At 40.8% G+C, this 20,477-nt stretch overlaps 2 protein-coding genes and 2 non-coding genes across 5 annotated transcripts; 3 read left to right on the top strand and 1 right to left on the bottom strand.

Annotated features, from left to right (window-relative positions):
* Positions 1–3,064: 3,064 nt before the first annotated feature.
* On the bottom strand, positions 3,065–10,795 carry ccdc3b (coiled-coil domain containing 3b). Of its 2 annotated transcripts, XM_037490685.2 has the most exons (4): positions 10,560–10,795; positions 9,952–10,285; positions 6,896–7,070; positions 3,065–4,274 (listed from the first exon to the last, which is right to left on the bottom strand). In XM_037490685.2, the coding sequence occupies exons 1-4, from the start codon at positions 10,594–10,596 to the stop codon at positions 3,969–3,971; spliced, it is 852 nt and encodes a 283-aa protein (XP_037346582.1). In that variant the 5' UTR covers positions 10,597–10,795; the 3' UTR covers positions 3,065–3,968. The 2 variants fall into 2 exon arrangements, with proteins under 2 accessions (XP_037346582.1, XP_037346580.1); XM_037490683.2 differs by having other exon boundaries at positions 3,066–4,274; positions 9,952–10,794.
* Positions 10,796–11,029: 234 nt separating this feature from the next.
* trnar-acg (transfer RNA arginine (anticodon ACG)) lies at positions 11,030–11,102 on the top strand. Its single transcript has one exon. It is a non-coding gene; the product is annotated as a tRNA-Arg (tRNA).
* Positions 11,103–11,845: 743 nt separating this feature from the next.
* trnar-acg (transfer RNA arginine (anticodon ACG)) lies at positions 11,846–11,918 on the top strand. The gene has a single exon. It is a non-coding gene; the product is annotated as a tRNA-Arg (tRNA).
* Positions 11,919–14,964: 3,046 nt separating this feature from the next.
* vamp3 (vesicle-associated membrane protein 3 (cellubrevin)) lies at positions 14,965–19,740 on the top strand. The gene is made up of 5 exons (XM_037490686.2): positions 14,965–15,116; positions 18,005–18,083; positions 18,938–19,096; positions 19,205–19,256; positions 19,475–19,740. Coding segments are annotated over exons 1-5 (309 nt in total). The 5' UTR covers positions 14,965–15,114; the 3' UTR covers positions 19,492–19,740.
* Positions 19,741–20,477: the final 737 nt, after the last annotated feature.

Here is a 20,477-nt window from a genome sequence, read left to right as displayed (position 1 = left end):
AAATGTCTTGGCCCCTAAACCCTCTATTTAAACTAAGATATTTTACCACTTAACAAATTCTGCTCCAGTATTGTCCTTCCCGAATATTTTGTATTTAAGTTGTATCTATCAATCCTTCACACGCAAAACACACAGCTCACACGCTGTGCATGTGCAGACTGCAGGACTGCGCTTTTAGAAACTTTACCTCAGGCTGTAATTTATGCTCAAATTAAATTGTACGAAGGTTCAAACATTGCTGTTGCTGTCGACCGACCTGCAAACAAAATCTGCTGTAACCTGCAGAGTGACTCATGTCGAATGGATCGATTTCAAATACCAACACGAAAAATATGAATAATACTTTCCACAGGATACTTGATACAGTCCAAAGTCGTGCAGGTGAGTTTCATTTAGGAGATCGTCTGCATGTGTGAACCCTTACTGCCCCCCAATACAGGATAGAACCCTTAATTGAAAAATGAGGAGAAGGCCTTATAAGGGAATCATTTAGGTGTCTTGTTTGTATTGAATGAATGGAAATTTTTTATTTTACTGGAAGCTTGAAAAATCTTTGTATCTATCTGGCTTTCCAATACGGGGTTTTCATTTTGTTTCCCTTTTTTTTCCTCAATCTGCTTCACATGCAGTATTTGCTTTGGCTTATGCGTCCACTGACAACTGAATCTGTAACTCAAAACAGCAAGAAGACTTTCTCTAAATGTTACAAATTGAATTTGACTAATACTCTGCCACACTTAAGTCTCCATAAGCGGTGGAGCTTTCTCAGATTTATTTGTCTGACTCCAACATGTCACACTAAAATCTTCCGATCTGAGGCTGTAGTCTTCTGGTTCCACCATCAGCTTTGACTCAGTTAATAATAATATTAATAAGAATAATAATGATCTGATTTGTGACACTGACACATGCAAAACTCAAATCTAGCACAATAACACAAAAACGGTGCAAACCTTCAGTGTGGAAAAACATCCCAGAGTCCAACCAGTAGATATAAAAACAGCTTGGCAGCACTAACAACAAACACATGAAGTGAATTCCTTCCGCTTGTCTTGTGGACTTTGTCAGCAACACAGACAAAGACAGGAATAATTGGGAGTGCAGGGAGAAATAAAGGGGGGGAGGGAGGTTAAGAGGTAGTAGGTTTGTAAAAACAGTGGTTTACCTTGATTATCAAATAATTCAACTAAACACACTTCGTGCAACTTGGAAAAAAGGTTGTACGTCAAGGCATTTATTCATGAACTATGGTCACGACACATTGTTTACTCAAATAATTCAAAAATCCAAATTCTCAGGTGTGAACCATTACTATTTTCTGCAGACCATGACTGGGCTGTGGAATTGAATCTGGTGTTATGGTCATTATTGTTGCCTTAAAGTCAACAGTGAGCTTAGTCCAATTTAGCTCTACAAGATGCTGCATTTCCCTCTTTGGGGTATAACGACCTTACAGTACGCGTCTGAGGCTAAAAGGAAATATAATTGTAGTTTGACTGGAACGGCAAAGGTTAAAGACACACACACACACACACATTGGTCATCCTTATTGATACCGACGTGGACAGGCAACAATGAAAAATCCCCTCTTCTCCAGCATGTAGCTGGTCGAGTTTGTAGAGATGCTGATGGAGTTTTTCCACTCAAATCAAAGACAGGCACTGAGGTGCGTGGTAACTTTGTGAAGCATCTGACGGAGCTTTGTGAAGGGTGCAAACTTTGCCCACCAGGGTGTGTCATGAAATTGAATTCATTTTTTTGAATGTGAATTGCAGGTTCTTGTGTTACTCCAGCCGTGTGTCCCCCCTGCTGACCTCTAGCAACATCACCAGATCAATAATTGGGGTCCCAAGTGCACTCCGAAAAAAGATTATGGGAAGAAAGATAGAAGCAAAAACCTTAGTATATCGCTCAAGCACTGTGCAGAGCCACTTGCATGGCTGTAATGTCTTGATCTGTGTTTTTTTAACAGGTAACAGGAATGACAAACTTCATGTGAAGTGAAGAGTAATGCAGTTTTATATTCAGAAACAATGGAAAGCTCTCTGGTGGATTTGTTCTGCAGTGTGATGAATTAATGTTTAATGTAACCGTTTGAGAAAACATGAATAGGAAATGGGGTTAAAATGGAAAGAGATATACTGTATTAACCAGTCATATGTTATGCCATTATCAATACAAAAATAAAATGAAACCAGATCGGCCAGGGAAAGTCACAGCATTTAAAAACCCGAAACATAGCTAAACAAATAAAGCATGTCCAGAGATAGCCAGGTCCTCTGGAAGGGACCACCGCTCGGCCGATGCTTGCCCGACATCTGTTTTGCAGCTTGGCTCTGCACGGTGGTTTATGTTGAGAAAGCAGTGTGTGTATATCATCATTGGCCCAGGTCCATGGGATTTTGACAGATGGCTGCAGGCAAGCTTGTGCGATGAAAAGTTTTCACCGGGAGAAGACGGAGCTAACGCGGAGACGGGACAAGAAGCTGTTCTCCGCTGCGCTCTTTGTCTCAAGAGGTCAAGTGATGCGCCCGAGGAACGCCTCTCAACGTTTGCTTTACAATCAACGAGAGATCCTGACGTAAAACGTGGTTTTGTTTCTCCTCCTGCCATTCCAGCCCCGCTTGTCCTCCCCTCTGCTTCATACAGCACCTCCATAAGGAAGAAATTTAGTTTGGCTTTTGTTGAACATTTCATCCACAAGGCTGATTGTACGTCTCAAATGGTCTTGTGTTTTCTATGAATGCGCTCCGGATGTAAAAAATGGACCAAAGCTTAAGAATGGGTCAAAAAAGGTCAAATTCATGTTCAGGATTTATTTTGCTTTTAAATCTTCAGCAGTTCTTTAAAAATTTGTCTTGGATGAAAAGAGAAAATAATCAGGTCTAGAAAAGTCATTGAGGGAAGTCTTTAATGCACCTGGTTGGCTAGATGGCAACAAATAGAACTGTGTTTTGACTGGATGGGGCTCCAATCTTCAAACTGGACTTCCAACTACGAAGACAAACTACGATCAACTGGGATGACTGAAAGCAACCACATGATACGTTTTGTAACAGCTAATTTATTCACAATTGAAAAATATACAGTAGCTGTTAAACAAAAAAGTATGCCATTGGCAGAGCAAACCATATGTAGCTCAGAGAAAGCAACAATTACAATTACAATAAAAGAAAACACATAACAAATGCAAACCTTTCATTTCTGACACAGAAAAAGTCAATCCTGCACCACGCCAGGTACACTGGCTCGACCTAATGAATGCTCAGCACTCTGTTCTCAAATACAAAAAACACACTTTCATTCAGTACCATGTGCTAAACATTTGTGCATAAAGGTAGAGAAAAAAGGCACTCTTGGAAAAATATTCCCTTATTTTAAAGAATAGTAGCTTTTGTGTATACACAAGTAAATGAAGAGGAGGCAAAACTAGAAAATGATTATTTGACATTAGGTTAAGTCTCATCGCTTTGTAAACTTTGGCTAATTTACACAGTATGAGCAACATGAGAAATTTTAATATCCCATCAATGCACACGCTGATTTTGAGAACTTTGATGATATTTCTGAAGAAAAAAAGAAGTTATAAGATTCACATAATGCACAATGTGTCCAGCACAAAAAAGAAACAAGATATTAAATGTTCAATGACATTGTCCAAATTGTTTTCCATAGTGCATCCATCTGCCAGCTGAGAGCTATTTCAAGGTTTGCAAAATGTCTGTTCTGCAACTGAATTACACTAATTAAAAACAAAGCTAAAAGGTATTCAGAGAAAGCATTATAGCAATCATAATATGAAGATGTGAAGAAGAGTGTGAAACCATTTAAATCCTTTATCTCCATTCATCTTTTGCTTTATTTCATCTGGAACAACTGTGTAAAATACATCCTAAACTTTGTCTTTGATTGGGTTGAAGACGTGGAGAATGCAGTTAAATTGTATTACTCTCAATTGAGCAGCCCTGTTATTTGTAGTCTAGTTTCTTAGCGTTCTGCAGAGGACCTTTTTTGGGGCGCTGGCTCCTCTGGTCCAGGGTAGTGTCCTGATCGGGGTGAGTTTGGGGCTTCCTTGACTCGTAAAGCTTTTTCAGGCTGAGGGTCTGCTGCTCCTTGGTGGTCTCTCGTTGGGCCTGGCGCAGCAGACGTTTCATGGTCTTCACCTTTTCCCTCAGGTGGTCGTTGGCCTTCTCCAAGGAACGCACCTTCTGGGAGAGAGTCCAGACCCTCTCCTCCTCTTCAAACAGAGCCTTCTGCACGGCGGAGCACATCAGCTGAATGATCAGGAGAAGCGAGAGGGGTAATTTAATTGAGAGCAGTGCGGACGGTGACCCATACGAACCTTGATCTGTCATTAATCATCAATCAATTACTTTCAGGTTACCTGCTCGAGGAAGGCCAGTATTAGATTATGTACCGTGAGACCTGCACCAGATTTTCGTCTCGCTCTGCCTTTTGAATTACATCATAAAGAGAGTTTTTTTTCCCCATAACCAAATAATAGTGTTAGATAAGGTATTTTTTTGTAACAAATCTATTGTATTTCATGCTGGATTTCCTTCAGAAGTTATATTAGAGAACACATGGCATGCTCTCAGGACTGAACACCACAGCGCCAACAGCTCGTAAATCTTCCAGCATATTTTGTTTGTGAGTATGTCTGAGCAAGTTAAATAGAATGTGTGGCTGCAAAGGAACAAAATGGGAAGGGCCACAGGACAGGAGATGAATTAATAAGTATGTTTGAAATCGTATATTTCTCGCTGTGGAGTAATCATTTGCAGTGTTAGCACACTTCATACGGAAATCTGTATGTTCCAGCCAGTTCACATGATCCAAAGACAACACACAACGGTTCTCTATGTAGGGACCCAGATGACTTTGAGGTGAAATGGTTTCCCCAACACGCTGCATCTGTTTCAGCAGCACACGACAGTGAGATGAAACCCAACGTGACTGCAAACCTGCGACAGAGGGCCTAAAGACTCCGACCTTTTCCTCGGCGACAAAATGAGCTCCAGCTGCCTCTGCCTGCATGCCTCTCTCTGCCCAAGTGTGGATTTCCTCCACAGATCTTAACGCTTCCACATGGGACCACCGTGAGACGCTGATTTATATTCCTTCACATCAGATAACAACCACAAAGGGTTTTGAGGAAATGTAAAAAATGTGCGGCTGGCTGCTGTAATATTAGCTATGGATTCCCTTGCTTGTATTATCCATAAGGGATATGAAGGGGGCGTGAAACTTTATGGAGCAAAAGATGAAGTTCAGGGGCAGAACAATCAAGTTATGCAAAGCAGGAGGAGTAAAATGGCACATCAGTGTCTTTCTCTGCACCCCGGTGCTGTGTCAAGGTTTACAGTGGTTTTATTGCATAAACCTAACTTCCTGAAGGATGTTTATTTGCGAAAAGTGCTGTGTGTGTTTCAAGAGGAAAATGACATGCCATACCTTACACGTCCCAAACTGATGCTTGTGGGTAGAGATTCACAGTTTAAAGCTTCGGACCAACGTCAGTATTTGACAGGTTTGGAGGGAAAAATTGTCACCGTTTGGGTTCTTGTCTTGTCTTATTTTGTAGTTTCATGTCTCTTGTGTTCCTGGGTAACTTCACTTCCTGCCGTGTCCTGTCGTCCCCTGTGATTGTCTGCCGTGCCTGATTGTTTCCACCTGTGTCCAATCACCTGCACCTCCCTTGTGTTTTTACGCCCTGTGAGTCTCTTGTCTTTTGTGGTGTCATTGCATGTTGATGTTACGTGTCACGGCAAGTAAGTCTTTTGTTGTTTTCATGTCCAGGTCCCTGTTTTTATCTGTATTGTTTTCTCCTCCTTCTCGCCCTTTTTTGGTTGGAGTGATTTTGAGTTTTGATTTTTGGCTATTAAAGTCCTTTTATTTTCATCAATACTCTGCGTCTGAGTCCTCCCTCCGTGCCCAAGACCCACCCGTACTGACAGAAATTTGTTGTTTCATCACCCAAACTCAACTGCAGTATCCGATTAACAAAAGTGGTATTATTGAAAGCAAGACTCGTCTGTGGCATGTAAAAGGAAGGAAAAGTTAGTCAAACCAAGATCACTGGAGAGAAGAGTAACAAAATAAAATGAGGTTTTTATTGCTGACCTTGGCTTTAACCCTCAAGAAGGCTCTCTGCAGTCCTTTGCTCTGTTCCGATGTGAGATTAGGTCAGTTGTATAAACATTGGTTGCACAGTTACAAAGTCTGTTTTTATTTTGTGTGGAGGAAATCTAATCATGAGAATGATGTAACAAAGCAGCAAGGATATCTAAATATTTATCTGAAAGTATAATCAAAGGCCTGATCCAAAAGTTTTAAGTCAGTGGAAATACAAAATGTTTTCATTCTCTTTAGCAGAGCAGATTTTCTGTTTTTATGAATCGTCAGCAAAAGATTGGAAACTTAGAGTCGACTGACCTACATCGGTTTGATTAAGCCAACGGTTTGGATTCATTAAAGAGGTTGAAGCTATGTTGAGTGACTTGAAACCATCTGTATGTACTGACACGTGGACTCCGGGGGTGAGATGCAAGATAACTCAAATCATGTACCCACTTTCTCTGGTTTTACTTCAGTTAGTGATTTTCTTCCATGAAATTATTTTCATGTTATTGTTGGATTGATTATGTACACGGAAGAAGTTGTTTTTTCCAGTCCGAAGATTCCTTTAAACATTTTGAGTTCATGGTGTAGCCAAAACTTTTACTTTTTTAATTTGTGTGTCCCCCACCGTACTTTGAGTCACAGTGTCTCACAACCCATTTTTCCCCAAACCATTTGTTTCAGCAGCTGAATCAAAGTAGATGCACTCTACTTATCACAATCTCAAGCAACGCTCGGAACTGGTCTGTGCTGGTGGTTCTGATGGACTACGTACCCGGCTGTCCTCCTGAGCCTCCCACTCCGGGGAGTAGCTGTGGACCTGGGTACCAGACGTGCAGTTGGCATACTGGAAAAGGCTGGCAAACGTGCGGTGGTTCTCTGCAGTGTCAGGAAAAATGGGGTCCTGAAAATTCACGCCATGAGGGATAATATTGTAGTTGTCATCCATCCTGCGTCCAAGAAAAAAAAAGAGGATTATGTTCATAGAGAATGAAAGCAATAATGGACATACGGTAGAGAGTTGTGCATGTGCAAAATCAGAAGCAGATGCACATAAAGATATGTCCGAAAGCAAGGAGTGCAATCTAAAACATAATACTTCATGTCATCAGGAGGTTTAAATGGAACGGTTTTACCTCTTTATCTGTAATGTTGACAGACATTTATCAATAATAAAATAAAGAGAGAAGTGAACCACATACAGACTTTTTTGCAGCCGGTTTTATTTTTATGTAAATCAAAGAATTATGTGTTTGAGCTAAGCCAGCTAACTACAGACCAAAGGGATTTACGGGACATGTTTCATTTCTTTTCCTACAACATGAAGTGTGGGAGGAGGTCCTCAAGCAGCGTGTTTCCATACATCTGGATTTTATCCTGCATCCCTTGAGGGACATCAAAAGTTTGGTTCTTCCTCAGAGACTGTGTGTGTGTGTGTGTGTGTGTGTGTGTGTGTGTGTGTGTGTGTGTGTGCGTGTGTGCGTGCGTGCGTGCGTGCGCGCGCGCGTGCGTGCGCGTGCGTGCGTGCGCGCATGTTGAGAGAGCACAAAGAAAGCTGATGTTTTGCTTAAACAGAAGAAGTCAAAGGTCAGGTGTGCACACAGTGACCAGGAGGTCAGAAGGAATTGTGGATGCAGAGGAACTCGTCTGGTTTCTGCAATGACGTAAAGGAAATAATGCAGTTGTTGCTCAATATGCAGCACATACACACCCAGGCATTTCTAAAAACTTGATTGTGACGGTTAATGAAAGGAGGGAGGTATAGGCACCAAGTTTTTACAGCGAACTCATGGCTGAAGGAGAACAGTCGATTCCACTGAAAGGTCCTGAGGGAGACCCCAAGCAGCATTTTCTCCATTCTGGCCTTGGATTTGTTCTGTCGTGGGAGTTCATGCTCATGAGTGATTGGCAAGACTATTCTGGTCTGAGATAAGTGTTTTGGGGCTTTTACAACAGGAAAGAGACGCTTACTGGAGACAGCGGTGAGAACTTTTCAGATTTGGCTTGTTCTTTCAGCGTCTGGGAATCCAGAGCGACCTCAATAACACTCCTATGAAACTCTACACTGATCCATTTTAGGTCTTTGACAGGGGATCTAACATTAGTGATAATGCCAGTGGGATATGTAAAGACAAATCTAATTTCTTTCAACTTTCATGAACGTTGACATCTTATCGGTGTAGCGAGACCTCTCTAAAGTGTCAATACCAGAAGCTTTATTAAAGGTTGAATGAATGTTGAGATATTCACGGTAATAATATTATTAGCTTTTTTCACAAGGCATAGATGATTGTACGTTAAGGAAAGGGTTGGACTGGACTATCGGGGTAGACCAATTAGAAGCCTAGAATGAATACGAAGCTATCAGATGGATGAACTTAATTTAGCAACAAGACTGAAAAGACAGCAAACAGCTATCATGGCTGCGCCCAAAAGTAACAAAACCTGCCTGCCATCATCTCTGAAGCTCACTGCTACAGTGCTGCAAGAATGAGTTAGAAAACATTTTTTTGCAAATGTTATATCCCCTTCGTTCAATCCAAACAGCCTAGAAGTTGGATACAAACTTTATTTATTACCCGTCTGAACCAGGTCTGGTTTCACACAGATCTCAGTTACGTGCTTTTGGGCTAAAGTCTACTTGAAAGGAAGCAATTAGCATAAGGGGGGGTTTGGAAATGCTCTCTGTTAACGACTAGCAAAAGACCACTGCTTTGGTTTAATGGAGTTATCTTTGCTTCCTAATCATCCTCGGGTCTCCACTTAAACATAACTGTGGGGGGACTTTAGCTTCGGGAAGTTTTCCGATGGTGGTCGCCCTGGCTGATTATGGGGATAACGACCAGATACCATCACAACACAGGACCGTTAGGCCATCCCCCGGAGGTGTACTTAACTGAAGCCAGTGATATGATCTTAAAAGCCAAAATCAGAAGATACACTGTTCATGTACGATGTATGCCACACGTTATTGAAGTTGGCCCTGGTGCAGACCCTCATGAGGGACAGCCCAAACATTTAACTTCAGGAATGCTTTTTCAGTGCCCCCCACTGAATATCTAACTCTTAATCTGTTTGAAAGAAAAGAGTGGAGAGAAATCTCAGTGAGGCCTGTCAGCACATGTTCCCCTCATAGAGCAGCAAACTGCTGTCTTTCCGCAAGACAAAAGGTGGTCCTATACCGACCAAGTTTACCTTTAAGCTATTGGGAAATGTCTGGCTCTATAATTATACTGGCTGGAATGCAACGTTTCCTGAGTAACAGTGTTGTTTCTGTCGAAATACAGACACTTAAGAATTAACCTGCCACATACTTCCTTTTAAGATCTGTGGTTAACGTTTGGCAGGTTATTAGATGTATTATTAAAAGAGAACACTTGGCTTTCATTAGCAGAATAGTCCAGTTGCCACAATGTTTTAGTCTCTTTTCTCCCTCCTGGTGGTATCTCTCCTTATATATATTTATATTTCTCCTTGTATATCTCCACCTCCTATATCTACTGTTCACTAATGAATAACAGAAAATTCTGTATAGAATTCTCTACCCATTCAAAACATGCATGATCAATCTGATTGAATGCAACCACTGGATGGCTGCAGGTACTGGGGGTGTGTGTGTGCATACATTGGTTTGCAAAATCATATTTTAGTTTTGCAAGGGACAACTTAAAATCCCATTGTTTACAGCAATTGAAATGTTGCATGTAGTACAAATAATTTACTTCATGGTAATGGTTAGGAAGGGGCAGTCCTGTCATCTTTTCTCAAACTCAAGGCCCCCGAGGCAATAAATAATTGACCAAACAAATAGACGATTCCTGTGATTCTCACCTTAGAAAGAAGTAGTAGTTGTTGTCTTTGGTGACGCTGTACGAGAAGCAGTTGAAGTAGCCCAAGCCGGTCACATTGAACCTGGAGCCGGCGGGGACCTCCAGCATGCTGCCCCACGCCTGGTCGCACAGCAGCTCAATCTCGGCGGAGAAAAGCAGCTCGGCGTCGGACGGCTGGACGGGCAGGTAGTTATCATACACATTGTAGAACTCCTTGTGCAGGGCTAACACCTTGGCAAATACGATGATCTGCGCCAACTCGGCCCGGCAGGCATCAGTCTGCTGTCTCCAGTCGCGGGGAAGATGACATCCTAAACTCCCATCAGCTCTCGCCGCTGCCAGGACAAAAGCCAAAATAATCCACATTATCTGACACAGATGGGGGGACTGTGGCCCAAAGAAGCGCATTTTGCTGCTGGAGGATAAAACCACGAACAAAGAATAAACGGCAGGGCTTTCACTCCGTGCACATTTTTTTTCCGATGCTGACTCCACTGATGTTCACAGAGAAGCGATTAAGACAAAGGAGATACGCAAGCAAATAGTCCGGACTGTGGGTATAAGTTATCTGCTCTCTGCGGCCCTTGCTCCCTCCTCCAGCAGTACTACCTGCGATCAATGCATCACCCCGTCCGCACACCAGCATCCCCTTCAGAAACCGGTCTCTATCCTTTGAAATGAGTCCAGAAGCAGCAAAGACAGAGTCGATTAATTACGAAAAGAAGATTCTCTAAAATAACAAATCCTCCAGCTCAATTTCTTTTAGATTATGTTGTTTTAATGATTCAAAGAAACGTTTTATAGGCTACAGCAAACAATACATTCACAATGAACCTGTAGCGCCCCCTAGTGACAACGTGGACCGCGGGTTTTTGGTACAGTATCCTTTCTTTGAGATGTTTTACCGTGATTTCGCCCAGTTAATTGTCTTCTGGAGGGACACTACCGGCTCCATGGAAATGTCCAATCGGGTTTATCAATATTCTCGGATAAACTACAACGAGCTGATACGTCCATCAACCCCTCCGATCCACTGCCAAGAGGAGAATTGATTAACGTATATATTGACTCCCTCTGTAGGGCCAGTGGCGCAATGGATAACGCGTCTGACTACGGATCAGAAGATTCTAGGTTCGACTCCTGGCTGGCTCGTCTTTTTCTATCACTTCTTCTTGAGTATAGTTTCTAGAGGTTCACAGTATATAAGAAATTCCAGCATCTCCCACAGTCACAAAAGAATTCTGTCCTCCCCAGCTACAACAATCGTATCTAAGCAATAATCCATCATTACATGTTGTTTAGCTGACGCTTTTATAGCGACTTACAAAAAGTGCATTTCAACCATAAGACAACAACAACAAGTATTTGTAAGGCACAGTTTTCTGCCATGCTTTTTAGGGGGCCCAGCAATGAGAGTTGCAGCAGTCCAGCTGACCTATCCTCACCCTCAGTGTCACACAGAAGTGTATATAAAACTGAAAAGCGGTTCGTTTTTTGTTCTTATTTGTTTTCTGTAGTTTTTATTTTCATTTAGTTCATGCTTTTTACCAATTGGCGCCTTCGAGCTCACAAGAACAGACGAAATTAGTTTTTTTAACCTTCTTGCGGCGAAAGTAAACCAATCATTTTCGATTGCTATCAAAACAAATGATAAAACTGAGCGAAACAGGATAAAACGAGTTTGAGACGTTCACCTTACCAATAGCACTTTCAAAGTCGACCATTAGGAACTGGTATGGAACAACCAATAATGAACTAACTAGTGAGTCTACGCTTTATCTTTTAATTAACTACGACTTTTACATTTTTTCAATATTTGACAAAAAAGTTTGGGTTTTTAATCACAGTACTTTTGGTAGTAATTTAAAGACGGAAGCCTACCCTACCACTCCATCGGGCTAGTGGCGCAATGGATAACGCGTCTGACTACGGATCAGAAGATTCTAGGTTCGACTCCTGGCTAGCTCGTACTTTTACTTTCACAAAAAAGAAATTCACTTAAATGTTTTAGTGATGTTCAAACACTTTGCATAACGAATTTGATTAATTCAATGGGATTTAGTAACACGGAGCAGGATCTAACACCGTCTTTAACAGCAATCAAACGCTAGTGAACAAAAGTGCCTCTTCTTTTCTTTCGTAATCTCGAATTACATAATTTGTGCCTTGTACGAATTACCTGATCGAGTTGTGTTACGGACTTTCTAAATGAACAGGAATCGGCCATTCGTCATGTAAGTTTGCATGTTTGCAATGTCATAGTAGCTACATTGTGAATGTTCAAAATCTGCTCCTATGCAGTCGCAGTACATTTAAAATGAGACAAGTGCACCTCTAGGTGGCAGCATCTCCACGCATATTGCCGTGAAATTGATCAACCTTCAGATACATTCTTGCCAATCCTTTCAAATGTGCTTAACTATAAATCACTTGTTTGTCTTCATTTCGTTGAAAAATCTCCTACAGGGTATGATTTTGCTGAACGCCCAAAGCAACTGATTATATCTTCTGATAATTATTCCATCACTCTCACAAGGTCTTCAAAACACACTAGTTATGTGTTCTGCACACACATTGTTCCCTCCGGGCCCCCACTGCTCAGGACAAATCCCTTGGCTCGTATCCCTTCCGGAATGATGCTGGTGGGCGTGGGATTTATCAAGCGACAAACAGTCTCCATCAGCCGCATGTGGGCTTTACACTCAAGTGTGTGAGAGATGAAGAGTCTGCATGCAGACATGGCTGCGACACTGCTGACTGTGATGCTCACCATCCCATACATCTGCGAGGGAGGTTAGAGGTTTTTGTGACACAGCGTGACCTGGTAGCAGGAGATAATGCAGCCTCTCGGGCTATCATTTGGGGAATTAATGCATCTGTGTCATCTGTTTATTTGACAGCGCTGTTGAGAAAATCAACAGCAATGGACTTCCTTCAAAAAAACAGAGAGAAGCGTGAATCAGAGTGTTTTCCTGGAGGCTGCAGCAGAGAGGTCAGCGAGGCTGGAGAACTGATGGAAGCAGACCATGCAGAATATGTAAGTTCCCAGCATTTTGCTTTAGCTTTTATTCTAATAGAGCATTGCATATATGTACCTGAAATCACACTGATTTGATTTGATAAAACACACGTTGACACGTACGCTCTTATAATCAAACTTACTGCATTCTATTTTTTCTCAAAATTAAACTGATTAAAGTCCAGCTTTAAAGCCTAAAAGTATTTCAAATCACAAGTTTTGTTTTTTGAATATGCATCCAGACTACAATTCTTCACAGAAAAAGAAAAAAAAGTATCTTCTTTCAACGAGGTTTCGATTACAAATGGGCCACCACTCTCTGCAGGGATGGATATTCAATCCACATGGAATTTGTAATAAAGATCATGTCCAAAACCTTGACTCTATGCTGGAGAAACACTCCTCTGTTCGACCAGTATATACGGTGTAACTTAATCAAGCTCTTCACTGAGGCGTTTAGCATCACTGTGTTCTTACATACCAGCCTTGCGATGAGAAGACCAAGTAAAAGCAGGCACCTTTCAATTAACTGTTACTTAGTGCACCTGCTGCAGATATCAGATGACCAGTATGAAAGTCAGCAGAGAGGTGAATGTCACTGGGATTTGTATATTTATATAAATGTTGTTTCTCTGGTGCCGTGAATGCAGCCACTGCCTGTTATTCTTGTGTAAACTACGTTTGGAGTCAACAATACATCCTATTTATAGGAGGAGAGTTCCATCCTGCTGTTTGATGGCGCTAAAGCACAGACAGAAATAAACAATGTAAGTTAACATTTGTAGTTTGGTTTTGAATCTAAATATGATGTTTTTCATAATGAATAAAAGGCATATGAGACACAAAGTTACAAAGCTATTAAAGACCAGCCTAAAACACTTTTGTCTTGAAGGAGAGCCCTGGAGGAGAAGCTGCAGTGGATGAGGGCTCTGGGATGTAGCCAAGATGGAGAACGGAGGAAGACTCCGCGTTCCCAAAAGCATCCTGGTACCATGGGAAACCATCCACTATAAATGCAAAGAATAATCACATAAATTAATTAAATTGATTTGTTTTAAGGGTAATTTGCATGTTTTGTTTTTTTGCATTAAAATAGTAAGAACAGTGTTAACAACTGACATCGTTACAGGCACGTGGATGAAAACAGGCACATTTCTTTTTTTTTTTACTTCAAATTAAAGGTGTTGTTCTGGACTCTGGAGATCAATGATGAAAGTCTTGTATTTAATATTAACAAGATGAATAATTGATTCATCAAAAAAAATAGTGTGAGTCAATAATGAAAACGTTTTAAAAGAACATATTGTTTATTTTCTTTTCAAAAGAAAAGGGTAGTTTGGTTCTGGTAACTGTGATATAGGTCTAGACATGGCTCAGACCCTGAAAGAAGACGCAGACATGACAACGGTCTGTGGACAAAAGCTTTGTTTGAATTATTTTAATCACAGGACACAGCACAAACGCTTTTCTAAAGAAAAGGTACACGGACCACGGACCACGGACCGAAGGCGTTCCTCTTCTTGTTTTATGGCTTATCTTTCATTTCTCCATATGTTTAAAGTACAAGTTCGCTTTTATGTGTTAATCCAATGTCATGTGGAAATAATTGTAGCTATGCACCGAGAGCTTCAGGCCGCTGCCTCTTTAATGCTGCCTTCATGTTCTCATCGTGAGATCACACTTTATTTGTGTAGAAGTAAGTTATGTATCTGTTAACGAAATATACCTGAATGGTGTATAGTGCATTACCATCAGTCAGTTATTGGATGGTATTTTATTTTGTGTACCACATAATTACTTTGTACATGATATTACAGTGAAGTAATTCTTAAGATATAGGAATTGACTTTGCAAATGTAGTTTTCATACATCAATTGTCCTAAAAGTTATTCTATGGACAGTACAGTATTCAAATACAAATCATCGATACATTTTGGTACAGCAATATAAGATAAATGAAAATGACGATTCCCACCTTAATGTTTTATTACATTATCAGTGCTTTTCCACACATGTATTTTTTCCGATAGCACTCGAAGGCGACATAACAACCGTCGACAGTAAGTTAACGTTAGCTGTCACGGCAACATTAGCTTTAGCTCGGATACAGCGTCTCAGTGTCGTTTGAAGAAATACCATTTCACAATGTAAGTACATCATTCTTCAAACAAAACTTGTTAAACAAATGCAATTTGGCTTTGTGAAACCTGTCGAACATACGGCCTTCCAGGTAGTTTAGTATAACAGGATAAGTGTAAAAGAGCAACGCCCTAAACTTTTCAACTAACGATAGCACGCAACAAGTGCTAGGACGGTATCTTGGTTTGCGATGAGGCTAAGCTAACGAACGCGGCGATGCGTTAAAGCCTTGTTACTCTACCCGACACAAACAAATACCAACCACCTTTCGCTAGTTTAGTCGAAAATTAAAGGAAACGATGTCATGCTTTTTTAACGTCCACAACTGCTTAACGTGACTCATAACTTTGGGCAATGAGATGTATGCTAGCCTAGCCTTTCTTCGGGGTTTTTTGGGGTTGACCGGACGTTGCCCGCTAACCTGCGCAGCACAGTTAACGTCACGTCTAACGTTAGTTAACCCTACAGTTAAATCCAAGCTCGAGACCTCTGTCCCGTGACCCGTTTTTAAATATTCCAGCAGCCTTAGTTTTAAACACCTCAACGAACTTTGTAATAGTTTAATGTTCGTTAGAACAGCGTGGTGCGTCATTGTTATCATTCACTGTTTTTAGAACTGTGTTCATGCTACTATTCGCGCAAGCCAAAACGAACTCCAGTTATTACCTATTTCCATTAACCTCTCCCCATCCCGTGGGCCATTCCCACCGCCACAGAAAATTAATGTGACTCAAGGTTTCAGAGTTGATGGGAAGTTACATGCAACATTTTCATTAGGAAATAAACGGGGAAACATCAACGTAAGAAGTCTTGACTTTGGTCAGTTGTATTCCTATGAACACGTCTTGCACCTCCTAGGGTTATAAGCAATGATATACTCCTTAGTCACAAGAATCGGCTTACAGTAAATAACCATTCACACATTGTGGAAAGTATAGGCGTCTTTGTAATTTCATCACAAGGGCCTTATTGTGTAAACTAGCTCATCTTAAGTGGAATATAGTCATCATTCATTTTACATACACCAGAGCCATTCATGGTATGACAGGTCTGAACGTCTGCTGTGTAAAATGAAATTCATAACGATTAGAGAAACAGACCCTTGGTTTGTTTGATATGAATCAGCATCATTGTATCATCATATGAATAGTAGGTATTTATGTATTGAGTTTTTTTTAGATTAACTTCAGGGTCCACTGCCCCACACATACAATCCAAGATGTGCAGTTCCAATCTGACCTTTACTTCACCAAACTTGTGTTGCCTTATTGGTATTTGGGTGTCTCCCGGGGGAACCTGCTCAATTCGATTTCCCATTGTTGACTTTTGTGTGTGTGCGGAGTTACGTCCTGAGTTGTTTTTCTGCAGGAAATGTAATGGTTCCAGCATAATAAGCGCAATTTCCATCAACTTAACTGATGTGTGCCTGTGCCATTCAAACCTGGACGATTGTAATTTAAGTGAGCTGTTGTCCATCACTACTACACGCTATATTTAGAGCTGTAGATGCCAACAATTCCTCAAATGCAATCATGACTATCTCCTGCTTGCCCGTGGAGAAAAATTAAGCTCTTCCTTGAGTTTATTTACTGATGTACTGTTAGAAAATAACCATTTCGGTGATGCAAATCAGCCTTTGAGGAACCAAGATATTGGGTTAATTTAAGCTGCCTAATAGGACATTTGATCAACTTAGTTGAACAACACACAAGGATTTGGGCCCAGGTTGTAGAATCACTGGCTGTTCCTTAAATAGGTTTGTTTTCCGACTTATTTTTTATGTGGCATTGTTCAGCAGAAGTGATCACATATTGATACTAATCTATCGCGCATGCTGATGCCCAAGTAAGGCCTGGGCTTATGAATGAACTGCTAGTTTGGAGGGACAAGTATTTGTCTAGAATATATGGAAATACATCCCCTCTTACTGCTGCCCCACTCTTTTTCCTCCTCAAATACATTTAAACATGAAACTAATAAGGTTCCTCTTTCTGTAATACCTGTAGAAAAAAGACTAGAGGACTGGTTCATGTTTTTGAATGTGGTCAGAAGTGGGGGGTGGCATTTGGTTTGTCAGCCTCATTTTAGATTTGGTGTTTTGTGCGTTGCTGTTCCCTGCCCAACGGTGGCAGTAGGTAACCACTTACTAACTAATCTCCAAAAGAAGGAAGGGTCATGACGTCACATGACAGCATTCTCATTTTGCATTGGTGCCAGATATCTTTGCCGCTTACATTGAATTTAATCAGCGTGGAAAGTCCCACCATAAGCCATAATATCAGTGTTTTTTACCTTTTGACTTTAAAATGACAATACATCAATACAATGCAATAAGTTTATTTTTTGATACAAGATAGCGACATGAGACTGGAATTTATAACCAGATTAATTTATGATGGTCTCTAATTATGACTGGCAGGCTGTAATCAATAATCTGCTAAATTATAAACATCAATAACGCCGACTTGATCGAAAGATTCAATGCACTGCAGCACCGTGTCTTTCTTTTACACTATACAAGGATTGTTTCTTTCTCATGCTTAAGTGTTTCTTCCAAAAAAATAATGTATGTTGTCTTAACAGATGTATAAATTTGTAGAAAGTGTTTAATGATTGCTATTATTAGTATCAACTTAATATATGTAACTTTTTACAATTTTTGGATCTAATTATCTGTTTCATATTTTAGCACGGCGCCAACCCCCTCAGTTGTATTTTAAATATTCCTTTACTTATAGCTGGGATTTTTGCCATTGTGGTTGGGTTTTTTCCACAGACCTATATTATTCCTGTGTGTCTTAACAGTTGAGGTTCAGATTGACTGACATGATATGCACAATATTTTTTGTGCAATCTCACAAAATGCTAATATCTACATTTATCATAATTTCACCAGGTCAGCAAGCGGTCCAGAAGGTTCTGGCGCAGCGTCCGGAAACAAGCGCTTGCAGCAGACCCAGGCCCAGGTGGATGAGGTATGATATGTCAATTACAACATGCGTCATTTTCTTCTGGGTCGCTCTTATTATTGAAACCCCTTCTCTTCTTCAGCCACTCATTAATGTCTGTCTGGAGCAGAGACATGCGTAACCCTTGGCAGAGATCACATCCATGTGGAATGAGTAACTCTCTAATGCTCTTTCGCCACATGTCATTACACACGCCAAGGATGTGTAAAGTCAAAACCTAGTCAGTCATGCTGAATCTACCCTCCCTGTGTTTTTTTTCCTAATTGTTCTTACTGTTTTGTTCCTTAGTTGCAGCTTGATGATACGAGCCCCTCATACACAGAACTTTTAACTAGCATTTTAAACAAAGCCTCTGATTGGCTGGTAGATGCTTATGTAATCATTACCTTCATGGTTATGTAAGAACTGCATGGCTCTTCACACTTCTCTTCACCCTGCTGCTCTCTGTGTGTGTGTGTGTGTGTGTGTGTGTGTGTGTGTGTGTGTGTGTGTGTGTGTGTGTGTGTGTGTGTGTGTGTGTGTGTGTGTGTGTGTGTGTGTGTGTGTGTGTGTGTGTGTGTGTGTGTGTGTGTGTGTGTGTGTGTGCCTTCGTACCTGCCTGTTTTTAGCTGATCCCTTGTCCAGAAAGCTGTAGGTGTTGGTGGTTACTCAACACTTTCAGCATTGACGTTGGCATTCTGAATGGTGTATAGTGCATTTCCATTTGATTATTTTTCTAGTCAAATAACTAATGTGAATGCTTGTTTAAATCTTCCATGAGCACTGGTCAGGATTACCCAACATTCAAAGCCACCAAGATACAGTACTTTTAAAGGTACTGACAAGAACAAAACACTTAATTTTTGTTTGTGTGTTATTAGGTGGTAGATATTATGCGTGTTAATGTGGACAAAGTGCTGGAACGTGACTCGAAGCTTTCTGAACTGGACGACAGAGCTGATGCACTGCAGGCTGGAGCCTCACAGTTCGAGACCAGTGCTGCTAAGCTGAAACGGAAATACTGGTGGAAGAACTGCAAGGTGCCTAAAATCGATAATCTTTCAAAGACATAAATATAGCTAAAAGTAAAGGTTTTGCTCAATCCAATTGATATGACACTGAATTGTCCTTACTGTTCCTTCTTTCAGATGTGGGCCATCCTGATTGCTGTCATCGTGATCATCATCATCATCATTATTAGTGAGTATCAAGAAGGTGGTTCCAAAAACAATGGCAAAATTGATATGACTGTAAATGTGTCACTGCTTATAGCCAATAATATAAAGAGTATCTGTTTGATCTTCGCTGTTGATATTGACGTGTTTAAATCAGAGATACTTTTGATAATTATTACATTTTTAGATTCTTAGAGAAACGAAAGTATTTCATATGAATAATTCCAAATCCTTCATTTACAGTTTGGAATTACTCCTAAAGTCACAACAACATGCGGAGGAAACAATGAAGAAGAAGAGGAGAGGGGCAACGTACATAATTAAGTCTCGGAGCAAGACGTCACATGATAACTAGCTACTGAGCTCCACAACATTTTTCTCCCCGAATGGAGTTTTCTTTCTATGACCCGGTTTGCTTTTTGTGTGTGTGTGTGGGTGCGGATACACACACACACACACACACACACACACACACACACACACACACACACACACACACACACACACACTTTTAAACTTATATTAGATTCACTTGCCAAAGAAAACAGAAACATATATTAAGAAACAGAATTAAACTCAACTAAAACCTATTGGGTAAAATTAAGTGAATTATCTTATATGACAAATCACACACTCACTTTCTACCACCTCAGGACTAGAAGTGAAGAATGTTGTTCACTCTTCACAACTTATATTTACTGGCCTTTGATTTTGTGTGCCGAGCTTTGGGAAGTGCCTTTCAGTATGTGCTGTAATTGTACCTGTGCATATTATTGAAGAGATCCCCTCTTCTAATACATACACATTTGTACTTCTCAATATTTACATATTTCTTCTCATAAAAAGAAAATGTGGTTTTATGAACTATGGTAGTGGCCTCTACTTGGCCTCTTTGTATCTTTCCCCCAAACACTCCCCCAAATGTCACTCTTCCCACTGGTCTCCCTCAGGTCCTCAGCAATACACCTGCCATGACAAAGTTGTATCTCCTTGAAATACTGGGGGTGCAACTTAGAGGAATACACATAGTTTGGCTGCAAAAGCTCATTCAAGCATACTGAGAGCAAACTTTACCCAACATGGATTTTGGCACTGTAACCGATTAGTCTCAATGCACTACACAGTGTTAACTAACACACTCAGTGTCCATAGATCTCCAAAGCTCACAATCGACCCTGCAAGGCCTAGACAAAACACCAGCCAAGTGTGAATTCGATGCGGTGAACGGGTGTCATTAGATTAATGG

This window comes from Pungitius pungitius, chromosome 8 (genome assembly GCF_949316345.1).
Source record: "Pungitius pungitius chromosome 8, fPunPun2.1, whole genome shotgun sequence".
Taxonomy (NCBI): domain Eukaryota; kingdom Metazoa; phylum Chordata; class Actinopteri; order Perciformes; family Gasterosteidae; genus Pungitius; species Pungitius pungitius.
This window is presented reverse-complemented; position numbering and strand designations above follow the sequence as displayed.

Coding starts and splice junctions, on each gene's coding strand:
- ccdc3b (XM_037490683.2), bottom strand. CDS start 10,358: ATGCGCTTCTTTGGGCCACAGTCCCCCCATCTGTGTCAGATAATGTGG. Junction 7,071..9,951: donor AACTACTACTTCTTTCTAAG/GTGAGAATCACA, acceptor TCTTGGACGCAG/GATGGATGACAACTACAATA. Junction 4,275..6,895: donor AGGCTCAGGAGGACAGCCGG/GTACGTAGTCCA, acceptor CTGATCATTCAG/CTGATGTGCTCCGCCGTGCA.
- vamp3 (XM_037490686.2), top strand. Junction 18,084..18,937: donor CCCAGGCCCAGGTGGATGAG/GTATGATATGTC, acceptor GTGTGTTATTAG/GTGGTAGATATTATGCGTGT. Junction 19,097..19,204: donor ACTGGTGGAAGAACTGCAAG/GTGCCTAAAATC, acceptor TCCTTCTTTCAG/ATGTGGGCCATCCTGATTGC.